The 13,203-nt window shown below is 40.6% G+C and overlaps 1 protein-coding gene across 1 annotated transcript in view; it reads right to left on the bottom strand.

Annotated features, from left to right (window-relative positions):
• MAN1A2 (mannosidase alpha class 1A member 2) overlaps positions 1-13,203 on the bottom strand; it is a 40,981-nt gene that overhangs the window by 19,481 nt on the left and 8,297 nt on the right. Inside the window, exons 2-4 of the mRNA XM_035140789.2 lie at positions 12,721-12,976; positions 10,745-10,841; positions 1,354-1,472 (exon numbers count right to left, since the gene is read on the bottom strand). Coding sequence (XP_034996680.1) covers positions 1,354-1,472; positions 10,745-10,841; positions 12,721-12,976 — 472 coding nt within the window. The remainder of the gene's footprint in view (positions 1-1,353; positions 1,473-10,744; positions 10,842-12,720; positions 12,977-13,203) is intronic.

Raw genomic sequence — 13,203 nt, 5'->3', positions numbered from 1 at the left:
GAATATTCCCTCTCAGTTTGGTGTCATCTGCAAATTTGATGAGCATTCCCTTGATCCATAGTTTATAAAGATGTTGAACAATATTGGACGCAGGACAGACCCCTGTGCCACCCCACTTCTCACCTTTTTCTAGAATTGTGAGGAATCGTTAGTGAGCGCTCTATTGGTTTGGTCAGTCAACCAGCTACAAATTCACCTAACAGTTACCTTGTCTAGTCCATATTTTACCAGAGTGTCATGGGGGACTTTGTCAAAAGCCTTACTGAATTCAAGATACATTACCTTTCCATAATTCCCCTGATCTACCAAGCTTGTACCTGTATCGAAAAACAAAAGGTGATTCATCTGGCCCGACATGTTTTTGAGAAACCCATGCTGGGTGTTAGTCATCACAGCATCCTTCTCCAGCTGCTCACAAAATGACTGCTTAATTATCTGTTCCAAGACCTTTCCTGGTATTGATGTCAAACTCATCAGTAGTTACCTAGGTCTTCTCTTTTTCCCCTTTTAGAAGATAGGCACCTCATCTGTTCTCCAATAATTCTCTATAATTTTTGAGAGGCTCTGAGATTACATCCACAAAAGCTACTCATGTCTCTTTTGGGGGCTGAACATCAAACCAGCATCCTGCTATGGTCTCTCTTTCATAGAAATGTGATTGCCAGTGTTGTAGGTCCCAAATTTCCTTTGAAGACACTGAATTTCTCTTCCTAAAAGAAAGGAGGCCCCTCCTCTGGGACCAGAAAAACACACTCTCTGTTATTAAAAGAGAGGAAGAAGGGCCTTTCCCCTCACGCTCCTGTGGAACTGAAAAAGCTATTCTGCTATTAGTCAAAAGAACTAGAGGCATCAAGGCATCAAAGCAAGAGAATTCAGTTTGTTTTGTTAGGAAAAGCTTGGGACCAAGAAACATAACTTGGAAGAGGAAAAACTTCTCTGTCTCCCACAGGCTGCAGTGAAGAAAGTATGGCACCAAGGATGTAGAAAGACAAGAAAATCATGAGGTGGGCTTGCACCATGTGAATAACAGAAATCCACCATTACATCCAGAATTTCCTTTTCCCACTTGAGGGAAGGAGGACAGCTAATTAAAGCAACATGTCTTAGATAAGCTTGGAGACCAAGTCCTGTGAGGAAAGGTTGAAAAGTTTTGTTTTTAAATTTATACACAATGTTTGCGAGTCATCAAAAGATACCAATCAGCTCTTTTACAGGCTTCATTTTAGAAAGAAGAAGAGTATTTGAAGTTTGATCAAGCTAATAAATTTCCTGCCCTTCCAACTCTACAATTATATGAGTCTATGTTTCTTCACATAGGAAGAAATTGGACAACATACAACAAGTTCAACTTACCACACTGAAATCAAGGTGATTGTCTATCCACTCCTGCCCTTCTTTGAATTCATCGTGAAGGCCCATTATGTAGAGGGTATCCAATGCATCTACTATAGTGGCACCCAGCTGTGAATTTCCTACAGAAAACCCAGAATTTCCATTATAACTAAATGTTTTACTTATGATCTTCCCCTTCAGTGCAGCCATTATTTATTTGTAAGCTGGAACTATCCCTTATAAATAAATCAATTTCTCCTAGTAGTTACAATCAAGCAGTATATAAATATTTGTTGAATGCATGAATAAAGATTTAAATAAACACGTGGGACATGTGGGGAAAAACAACAACTTCAACAAAATGAAGAAGAGTGAATTGTCACGCCTTTAAGAACATTATTCCTTCAATGTTATTTCTGTATCACATTTGCATCTGCCTCTCCTTTGCTAAAAAGTGGGAAATGTGGCAAGGAGCAGGTTGAAGAAGAATTTCCATTTTCCTGAAACATCCTTGAACAAATCTGTTACCCCAGTCTAATCCTACCTCCAGGTCAGCCTTCCCCAACTTGGTGCACTCGATTTTTTTGGACTACCACTCACGTCAGTCCCAGCTGGTATGGACAATGGTCAGAGATTAAGAGAGTTGTACTGCATAACATTTGGAGGGCACTGGGTTGGAGAACAGTGCTGAAGGCACTATGAGCTGCTGTTAGGGGCCTGAGCAGGTCAATTCCCTCTCCATCCATCCACTCACTTTCCTTTTTTCTTTTCTTTTTAAAAAAATGACACCCTAACATTCCATGTAACAACTGTTCTCAAACATAGGCTTCGCTGACAGATTTCCCCCGAAAACTCACAGATCCTTGTTGTTGGCTTTTCAATTTGCAAACAGATATACTTCTGCATAGTATACATGTAGAAACCACTACATTGTTTTTTAGGTGGCTTCGTTTCATTTCAAACTGGTTTTTTAATGTATTTTTTGTTGTAAACCACTTTGATATTTTAAATGAAATAACAGCATATATATATATCTTATAAATTAATAACTAACTAAATAAATAAACAGAATCGGGTGCCTGTCTGCAAAGGAACTCTCCACTTATTACTGGAATTAGGGAACAAACAGGTACAGAAAATATGTACCAGACTGTGTAAGATTTCTATCTCACTCTCAAACACAAAATATGTACATGCTCCTGAAATTGAAGCTTTTGCAAAGTGGCAGGGTGGGGTGGGGGAACCTCATGGAGATTTGGCACTCTGGACAACTAATCTGCTAAGTGAATGTGATAGCTGGCCTTAATAAATAAAATAAATCTAATAATATCAGCAGCTTTTAAATTTTACTATTATCTCAAATTCAATACACTGAAGCCGAGCCAGTCTCTCTAGGGTGAGGAACCCCCCCCCCCCAAACAAAGAGACACATTCCCCCCAAGAGTAACATTTCAGAGGTCTATTATTTTAATTTTATGCTTTTATTTATTGATTATTTGTGCTAATAGTGTATCTTTCACTGAATGGCCCTAGGCTGGGTCACCTTTTGTGCCGATTTTAACAGCTAGGCAGATCAACCTGGAAGGAGCTACTCCTTCAGATGTTTGGCCTTGTTTGTTGTGTATACTATGCTCTACTGAATGGCTTGTTCAGCTGACATTACAAAACCAAGGGAAGTTAAATGGGAATTAAAGGGATTTCCCCTAAGAATGCTAACTCACAATAAACGACAAGAAGACAGAAGACCTGTTCATAGCAATATATATGGAGTATAGTCAAGCGTAAACAAAAGTAAAGTTGAATGAAAAACTATCTCAGGCCACTGTAGTAGAACCAGTTCGAAACAAATATGGCATGACTAGGGCTGAACCTAATGCCATCTCCGAAGGAAGAGGAACCACCAGAGATAATGTTTGGGCCCATGGGAAAGTTACCTTGCACCTGCAGCAGCATCAGTGCAAACAAAATCATCGATGTAACAGTCTGGCTATGTCAACAATGTAGACTGAATGATATACTCAGTGCTTTTTCTAAAAAAAATATTTAGGGGTACTCTCATTTCCCTACTCATATTGAAATACTGCCCCTCAATGAGGCCAAACTTAAGATTCACAAAATGTTTAGAGGGGTGTGTACCCCTGTGCCAGAAAAAAGCACTGGGTATATTTAAATTTTTGACCTAAGAAAGGAGAGAGAAGACCAAGCCAGGGGGGACGTCCCCTGTGACCCTCTCCGTTGGCTTCTGAGCAGCCCATTAATCTGCTGTGTTCATTTCTTTAGTGCTATATAGAAAAAGGTTTTATAGGAATTATTCCTCATGCATGGTGTATTTTAGAGTGTTCTGTTGTGTAAGTAAAACTTTGAACTTGAATCTGTTCTTTTGAGTCGCCAAAGAAATTCCTGTGCTCAGGGCTGTTCTGTTGGAAATTTAATATTATTATTATTATTATTATTATTATTATTATTATTATTATCATCATCATCAGCCCTGAGCACAGGAATTTCTTTGGCGACTCAACAGAACAGTCTTCTGAAAGTCTGGTAGTTGTTTTTCTCCTTGACATCTGGTGGGAGGGTGTTCCACAAGGCGGGTGCCACTACTGAGAAGGCCCTCTGCCTGGTTCCCTGTAACTTGGCTTCTCGTAGTGAGGGAACCGCCAGAAGGCCCTCGGCATTGGACCTCAGTGTCTGGGCAGAACGATGGGGGTGAGACGCTCCTTCAGGTATACTGGACCAAGGCCGTTTAGGGCTTTAAAGGTCAGCACCAACACTTTGAATTGTGCTCGGAAACATACTGGGAGCCAATGTAGGTCTTTCAAGACCGGTGTTCTGTGGTCTCGGCAGCCGCTCTCAGTTACCAGATCCAAGGCATGTCCGCGGCTATGAGTTGGGTCAGACTTATTCAGGGGCAGCCCCATGGAGGCCATGCTTTCCATGAAGTCCCGATAAAAGAAAAATCACTTGGCAGGTAGAAGGGGAAATTCCCTGGGAAAGTTCTCCTGCCTGTAAGGACAGGCAGCTATTCATGGGTAACAACAAGCTCACAGAACCAAGGCACCCCACACTTTCTCTCTCGTTCCCTTGCCCCACCTCCCAAAAACCTCTCTATCCCCACTTTCTCCTCCTTCTGGCACCCATCATTGCACAGCATGTCTTCTTCATGGATGCATCTGTTTCACTTGAAGCCAGTAGGAATGTTTAGCTTTTTCTGATTGGTCAAACAGAGCTGGTTCTATTTTTCTGACTGACTGAAGTGCCACCTGATACTAAGCAAATCTGTGAGGGGAAATTCAGCAAGTGGCAGATGAGTAGAAAGTGACAATCCCTTCTACAACCCCCAAGCCAAAACTTCATGGTAACCCTAGCAGTATATGATATCCAGTCCTTTCACTCAGCCAGCCAGCACTAGAAAGTTCCAGTGCTAAAGTTCACTCATAACCTTGCCTTAGCAGCAGCAGCCTCCTAAATTCAGCGCCCAAATTCAGCCCTTCCCTTTGCACTACATGGCCACTGCTCCAAGTCAAATAAGTTGTGATCATGCTACCAAAAGGTTTAGCGTTCAAGGTGCCACGGGCAAAAAATGAACAAACAAAAACTAGTCATTCTTCCTTCAACTGTTAGTAAAATTTCTTAAGGCAAAAAATTAAAATGGGCATCTTACTGGACAAAACCCATATTTTCCTTCATTTAAATGTTTGCAGTAAAAAAAGCAACATAAATGTTGTTTGAGCTTATTTACCATGTATATAAGGGTGGTAGGTGTCCAAAAAAACTGGAAGAAGGCGGAAAATGTAAAAAGCTGGGGGTGGGAATCACATGTTAAAAGTAAACAATAACTTCCAGGTTTTCATCAACCTGCATATAGAGTGAAAGTGCAGTGCTGCACATATCTATTCAGAAGCAAGCACCACTGATCTAAGTAAACTTAACAGTAACTTAACAGTAATTGTGTTGACAAATGCATATACGGTAATACTGTTTCAATAGCATGGTAGGACTACACAGCAGTGTAGTCGGAATTAATGCTTAGCTGCCTTCCCCAGCCATAATGTGTAGCCCCTGCTGATGTAGTGATTACAGCTTGGTGATTTAACTTTGTCATTACAACAGGGATACAAATGTAATTAAACAGCCCCCCTTGGGACCAATCACCAAACGTTACTGGGGTGGGGGTGGGGGGAGCCATTTCAGGTAGAAAAAACTGACTGACAAAAACCATGGAAGTAGAAATGGGACAAAGAAAAAAAATATTTAACAAAATACGAAGGCAGACAATGAAAGGCTAGTGTACAGATTCCAGAATTGCAGCCCTCCTTAGCGTAAGGCTATGTATTATTTCACGGGCAGTGTCCTGGTCCATTCCTTTTCCAATTTCAAAAGTGAGGGACTCTCGAGTTATAATTCTGGAGACTGCATGTGGGGCTGCCTATTTCCAATCTAATCTTAGAGGGGTAGGCTTCATAGGAGAATGGAATCTTGACTGGTTGCCAGGGGACAATTCTTAATCACCACAGGCAACTGAGTAGAAAATTGTTGGCGGGGGGGGGGGGGTGTTTAATGCTAGGGAGGCAGTAGACAATCAAAGGAGGCTCTTTAGGTGCTACCGTATGGTAGCACCAAGGCCTACTGTTAACAAGAAGAAAAACAATGGCCGATCCCCCATCTCTAGAACCTCAAAAGATGCTTGTTAACCAGGTCTGTTCCTTAAGTGAAATATACAGGCCCCTTGGTAGGTAGAAAACAGTAAAACTAGGCAGTGTTTACATTAACAGAGACTGAATTTAATTTTAGATGGTATACTAGGTAAAAGATTGTGACCAGATGCTCCGTTTACCATCTAGTCTGATGAAGAGTTCTGGTGATCCTGAAAGCTTGCACACTATATTTTGTTATTCTGTTTAACCTAATAAAACTACTGCCCTAGTACAGAGTTAGGATTTTTTTCTTATGGGCCAACATGGCTACCTCTAAATTTTGTCTGAATTAGAAAATATAGCCATTTAGCTGTGAGATCCTAAATTAGAGCTAGAGGGTCGTACACCCTTGAAGTGGGAAGAATCTTTCCATCAGTAGAGCATGAGATTCTTAATCTCGTGTTTGTGAGTTTGAGCCTCACCTTGGGCAAAAGAAACCCACATTGCAGGGAGTTGGACTAGATGACCCTTGGGATCCCTTTCAACTCTACAATTCTATGATTCTACCCCAATTGGGCTTCTACAGTACAGTGGTACCTCGGTTTATGAACACAATTGGTTCCGGAAGTCTGTTCATAAACTGAAGCATTCATAAACTGAAGCAAACTTTCCCATTGAAAGTAATGGAAAGTGGATTAATCTGTTCCAGACGGTCCGTGGAGTACTTAAACTGAAGCGTTCATAAACTGAAGCGAACTTTCCCATTGAAAGTAATGGAAAGTGCATTAATCCGTTCCAGACGGGTCCGCGGAGTACTCAACCTGAAGCGTACTTAACCCGAAGCATGGGTGTAATTTGTTTCGGAAGTCTGTTCATAAACTGAAGCGTTCATAAACTGAAGCAAACTTTCCCATTGAAAGTAATGGAAAGTGAATTAATCCATTCCAGATGGGTCCGCGGCGTTTGTAAACCGAAAATTCGAAAACCGAGGTGTTCATAAACCGAGGTTCCACTGTACTGACTTTTTACCTAGCACACAACCTAAACTTAATGTCCACCTTTGCTAACATAAAGAGTCCCTAGTTTCTCTTGATTCCTATTGTGCAGCTATGCAACCTGTAATGACTAGCTCCTATACTTCAAATTTTAATACTGCTTAGAGGACAGTCACCTTTATGAACTAAAATGTTCACATCACACCTTCTTCTGACAGTCACCAGATTAAGCTATTAAATCATAAAAGCAGTAATAAAAGTCAATTTCTAGTTTGTAATTCTGGGTCCATATCCATGGTTGAAGAGAAAATTAGGCTCAATTTGTGACGAACAGGCTTATTGATAAACCTGTTGTGCAAAAGCAAGAAACAAATACTTATTAGAGAAGATGCAATGCAGCAGACAGGGGTGGGGTTTGTCTCCATGGATAGGAAGCTGGGCTTATTATGTAACAAACAAGGTTGGGCTTATATCCATGATGTGGGGGTAAGGCTGTCAGGAACAGCTTACCATGTAGCAAGCAGAGCTTGGGTCCCAGGGGCCTAAGCTTTGAATAAAAGCGGGAAAAGGGACAAAATCTATTTTACAAGAAGAGAAAGAAGCAGCGTGTGGTTACAGTTCCTAGTAAAGATCAGGGAAACTGCCAAGAAAGATGTTTCTGTTTCTAGCCAGCTTGTTCCTGCTCCTTGTTCCACCTGTGCTTGCTCAGAACCCTGGGGTCATCCATATCAGCCCAGAGAAAGGAGGAGATTACTGCTTACTCTTCCCTTCACAGTGGATGAAATCACGCCAAGAGGGTAACAAAAATCGCTGGCTTCACCCTGCACTCGGAACTCAGAACATCACTTACTCAGCCATGTGTTGCCCACCTTCATTCTTTGGGGAGAAAGACAATGATGGTGGTGGATTCAGCACAAGAATTGCATCTGTAAGGGAGGACAACTGCAATCTCTTTGAGAGTGCCCAACTCCATCAAATTAACCAAACCCAGGGACTGTTGACTCTTGGTGGAGATGCTCCCTATCTCATGAAAAACTGGAGATCCAGATATAACTGGGGTCACTGTGAGGAGGTCACAATCCCAGGAATTCTTCTCCAAGATGTGGACATTCTCTATTTATTGTTTAAGAACTTGATCAGGGACTTGCTACGCAAAACTGGGACCGTTTATCTGATGTCAATGTTCATAGTCACCATAGGAAGCTACTGGGCAGGCAGAACAGAGAGAAAAAAGCAACAACATGTTGAAAGCCGATTCCAAACAGAAGACGATGATTTTGGTGAGATAACAATTGACACCAATGTCTACTTCACATGTACTTGTACAGTAATGGCCACCTTCATGCTACTTGCTCTCTACTATTTCTATGATTACCTGGTACATGCAATGATTGGCATTTTCTGTCTATACGCATCTTTCAGTCTACATGGTTGCTTAGCTCCATTTGTAAGCAAGCTTCCATTTGGAAAACGTGTAATCCATCTCCCATTTTTTCACAAAGGTCTAGAGATCAGAACATTGCTTCTAACTGTCCTGTGTATAGCCATCAGTGCACTCTGGGTTATCTTCAGAAATGAGAATGAGTGGGGCTGGGTCTTGCAAGATGTTCTAGGAATCTCTATTGGCATTTACATTCTGAGAACAGTTCACATGCCCACCTTAAAGAACTGTAGCTTGTTTCTGCTCACTCATTTGTTTTATGATGTACTCTGTCTGTTCGTCACGCCTTTGCTAACCAAAGCTGGAAAAAGCATCACAGATGTGACAGCTTATGGGACACCAGACTCTGAAGAGATCCCCTTTCTGTTGAAAGTACCAATATTACCATCAACATCCATTTTTGATGACAGTTCTTTTACTGCTATAGGCCTTGGAGATGTTATACTTCCTGGTTTCCTGGTAGCCTACTGCCACAGATTTGATGCTCAAGTCAACTCATCAGGGGTCTATTTTCTAGCTTCTACTCTAGCTTATAGCTATGGTCTTATGGTGACTTTTGTTGTAGCAACATTCTTACAGACAAGTCAGTCAACTCTCTTATACCTGGTGCCCTGTATACTCACTACTACTATGGCTGTTGCTGCTTCTCGCAAAGAGTTCATCCTTTTTTGGACAGGTGTTGTCTCTGCAGAAGACCTGTCTCAACTGTCTTCACAAAAAGGCATCAAGCACCCAGATACATTAAAATATTCAGAGGGACAACTCTGTCAACAAGAAGGAAAACAAATCGCCAACATCACATTCCTCAAGGAAGATATTACTAGTTCCAGTATATCCACAGAAGAGTTATCTGACCTGGACACACTGAGAGATGAGATGACTAACTGCATTCTAAGTCAGAGAGAAGAAGATGCTCTACAGGAGGGCTATAAAAACAAAGAGGCTTGAGAAGCACAGAGACCACATTCTGTGAGGAAAAGGGAGGGGAAAGCACCTCACATATATATGCCACTGGAACATTTTGTGAAACAAACAGGGCACTTCAGGTTGAAGAAATACAGGTCCATTAAACCACATTTGGAAATAAAGCTACTCTGTCACTCTTGCTGTGAAATTCAATAAAATTAAAAGGCACTGTTCTTATCTATCCATCTTAACCCTGTCATGCCCTAGCATGACCAAGAAACAGAACCCAGGATGTGCACCTATCTAGTCACTGCCCCCATAGCATTCTCCCAACATACCGAAAAAGATCGAGGGTGAAAGCCCAAGGAAAAACACAGGTATATGGAGACTTTTGTAAGCGAGTAGAATATGCCAAACTGTAGGCTGTACTTGTTGCTTATATGGCACAGAGTTTGAGGTAGGACTCTGGTTTTTTGATGAATAAGGTAAGTAAACATCTTAGCCTTTCTCTTAAACTGAAGGATTTTTGGTCCTAGTATGTCCTTTTTTTAAAAAAACAACCTCACTGAGTGACTTAAGTCCTCTCCTCTTGCAGGCATAGTGGGAACAGAGAGGTAGATTTTTTAACTGCATTGTGATTGCAGAAATCTTAGCATATGTACTGCAACTTAAGGTATTTAAAGAACTTCATGTATATATATTCTACATGTTAAACCTGTACAATAGGTTTTTATTATCATCTCCATAGTATCCCTGTTTTTATTATCTTCAGAGTTTGTCCAATAGTTTAAGATGCCTATGTATTCTACAATTGCTATCAAACTGCAAATCCAGGCAACATGGAAGAGATCGCAAAAGTTATGCAGAACAGGTCTCTAGATGAAGTAAGCAAGGGCAAAGACTGAAGATCAAGTGAAGTCATCATGCCAGCTCTTCCCTTTCTCTCATACACACGAATGCCCCAGCAGGACTTCATACATAAATACTGTATATATAGCAGCATAGCACATGCACAAACAGAAGCTTGCCACACAAAAATCTGAGTGCAGTTCATCAAATGTAACCATGAAACAGATTTGTTTGCAGAATGTTAATTCAAAGAGCCAAGTATCAGAACTACAAAAGTCTGTGTTATACAAAAAGAAACCTATTGTACAAATTTTGCGTTTGCAATGACTAGCAGAAAATTTATAACATTCGTTGTCATAAGAAGTCAGGCATGCACTGATGCATTTGTACAATAAAATTCAAGAATAAAACGGGATTGCATTTAATTGTAATTGCTATTCTTGAGCGGTATCTACAGGATTACACATGCAATCTCTTAAGTCAACAGTTCTCTTTAGTTGACTTTTTCAAATTCCAATGACACAACAGGATAAGCAAGGTATTTTATGTGGAATTTTCAAAAAGAGTTTTTTAAAACGACAACTTACCAAATATGTTGGTGGAATGCCCTTTCCTAGCAATGGGTTTCAGTTCATTATGTCCCCATCCATATTGCCGGTAATTATCCCAGGCATGTTTCATCATCTAAGGAACAGAAAACAAATAAAAATTAACACAAATTAACCATTCAACTAAAATATGTTTCAGAAACAGATTCTCTCTCTATATAAACAAAGATAAGCAACAGAGTACAACTGTAATTTCAACTGAAATATATCTGAAAATGTTTCAAATTCAAGTCTTGCAAAATATTCTGTGCTGTCAAAGTAAGCAACTGCTTCTGTTAAAGGGATGGAAGACCAGCAGTGATTAACGTAAGAGGAATAAATCAAACGGTAAAGGTAAAAAATGTAAAGGACCCCTGGACAATTAAGTCCAGACAAATTTGACTATGGGGTGTAGTGCTCATCTCCGCTTTCAGACTGAGGGAGCTGGCGTTTGTCCGCAGACAGCTTTTCTGGGCCATGTGACCAGCATGACTAAACTGCTTCTGGAGCAATGGAACACTGTGACAGAAGCCAGAGTGCACGGAAAAGCCGTTTACCTTCCTGCCACAGCAGTACCTATTTACCTACTTGTGCTGGTATGCTTTCAAACTGCTAGGTTGGCATGAGCTGAGACAAAGCAATGGGAGCTCACCCCATCTTGCAGATTTGAACTGCCAGTCTACTGCAACATCCCCTGCTAATAAATCAAACAGGTTAAGTAGAAGAAGCTAATCAACTTGCAAAGGCCAGCACATTCATGAGAATCACTGTTGAAATGCAATTCTAAATATGGTCCCAACTTCTTTCTTTTATTATCTTTTTTCAAAACACATATTCCTAATTTGCCTCTCATTATTTCTCAGAGTAGCACTGCATTTTCTCTCTGACTCTGACTCAAATTTGAACAAAGCAACATACTCACAAAATGAAATTGTATGCCTGGTATGCCTAATCACCAGCCAGCCAGCCAGCCACCTGCCTCTTGATGCTTCCTGTTGCCTCTGTGAGTCAAAGCAGCAGTGTCTCCACTGATTTGCATAAGGCAAAAAGCTGTATTCCTGAAGGCTTCCCCTCTCTCTCACTTTCGCAAGTCAATGGAGGAACTGCTCCATTGAGTGGTGTGTATGTGTCTTGTGTCTGTGTTTTCACATAGGCAGACACACATGGGACACTCCCAATGTTTTGTGATTAGCTATATCCCCACAGGAGCAATCCCCTACCCACTCACCCCCACACACTACAGGCATTTTATGGTCATGCACACAACACTTTAAAAACATCCAAATTGGTTCACAGACACCCAGAAAGCCTAGAGACCTCTGTTGCATTTCATGACTATGGTGACATAGGAGCAAATGCACAGAAGAAAAAGTATGACTGAGGGAAAACAGCAAGCTGTTGAAAAAAAATGGGCATTAATGCATGTTTCCTCTGTCAAATAGGAAATTTAAGGTAGAAATTTCATTAGCATAGCTGAACACATTTTAATGCAACATTTAAAAAATATTGTCAGTAATCTTCATTCTACCCCAGAAAAGGAGCTCCCAAGGCAATTCTGAATCATAACAAAAGGGCAAGAGATTAGAGAAAAATGTCAGATTACACTAAATGAAAAAGACACAAAAGATCTATGTATAATAATTGTCTTAACGTGCTTATTGTGCCTCCAAAAAGCAACCCCCACCTCAACATGGCACTTAAGATTTCCTCATGAGGTCCTGTTCCAGATTCTATCTCATGAGTTTCTTATTAGCCTGCTCCAGAGGCAGGAAATGTTCTATAGGTGTCAGAGTGATGAACTTCCTCCCAAAGCAGCCCAGAAAATAAAACCAGATTATGAAGCAGAATATATTAAGCCAATTCCCACATGAAATTAACTTCTGTGACTATCACAAACAGTATGGTTTCTATTCACAGAAATAATCCTAGCATCACGAACTATAGCTAGGTAATGATAAGATGACGCAAGCCATTACCTCTTTAATTTTGTCCCTTTTTTCTCGGATGTCTGGGTCCACTGGATCTCCACTGTTTATCCCTACAAGATTTGGTACCGGGACCGCTGGCAGGGGCTTGCTGCTTTTGTTCTTCAAACCCTTTACTATTTTGTTCTTCTCAGTTTGAATTTCAGCCTGGATCTCATCCCGTGACTTCTGCAGTTTCTCTTTTGCTTCCTCCAAAGCTTTTTCATGATCTGCACGAATTTTATTTCTCAAGCGTTCCTCTTCTTCTCTAAATAAACAAATAATAGTCAGAAAACTCTGTTTTTAGAGCTTAGGGCCAACAGTTAGGGCCAACCTGTTATACAACAATAATTTATTTCTTATTCCAACTGTAACCGAAGACGTTCTGCCAAATATATGCAAACAATACATCTATTAGTATTAGAAGCCCACTATATGTTGTAAGAAATGGTTGACATTAGAGCATTACAGAAATTCTAATGATTAAATGGGCCT

This window comes from Zootoca vivipara, chromosome 16 (assembly GCF_963506605.1).
Source record: "Zootoca vivipara chromosome 16, rZooViv1.1, whole genome shotgun sequence".
NCBI classification, from domain to species: Eukaryota; Metazoa; Chordata; class Lepidosauria; order Squamata; family Lacertidae; genus Zootoca; species Zootoca vivipara.
This window is presented reverse-complemented; position numbering and strand designations above follow the sequence as displayed.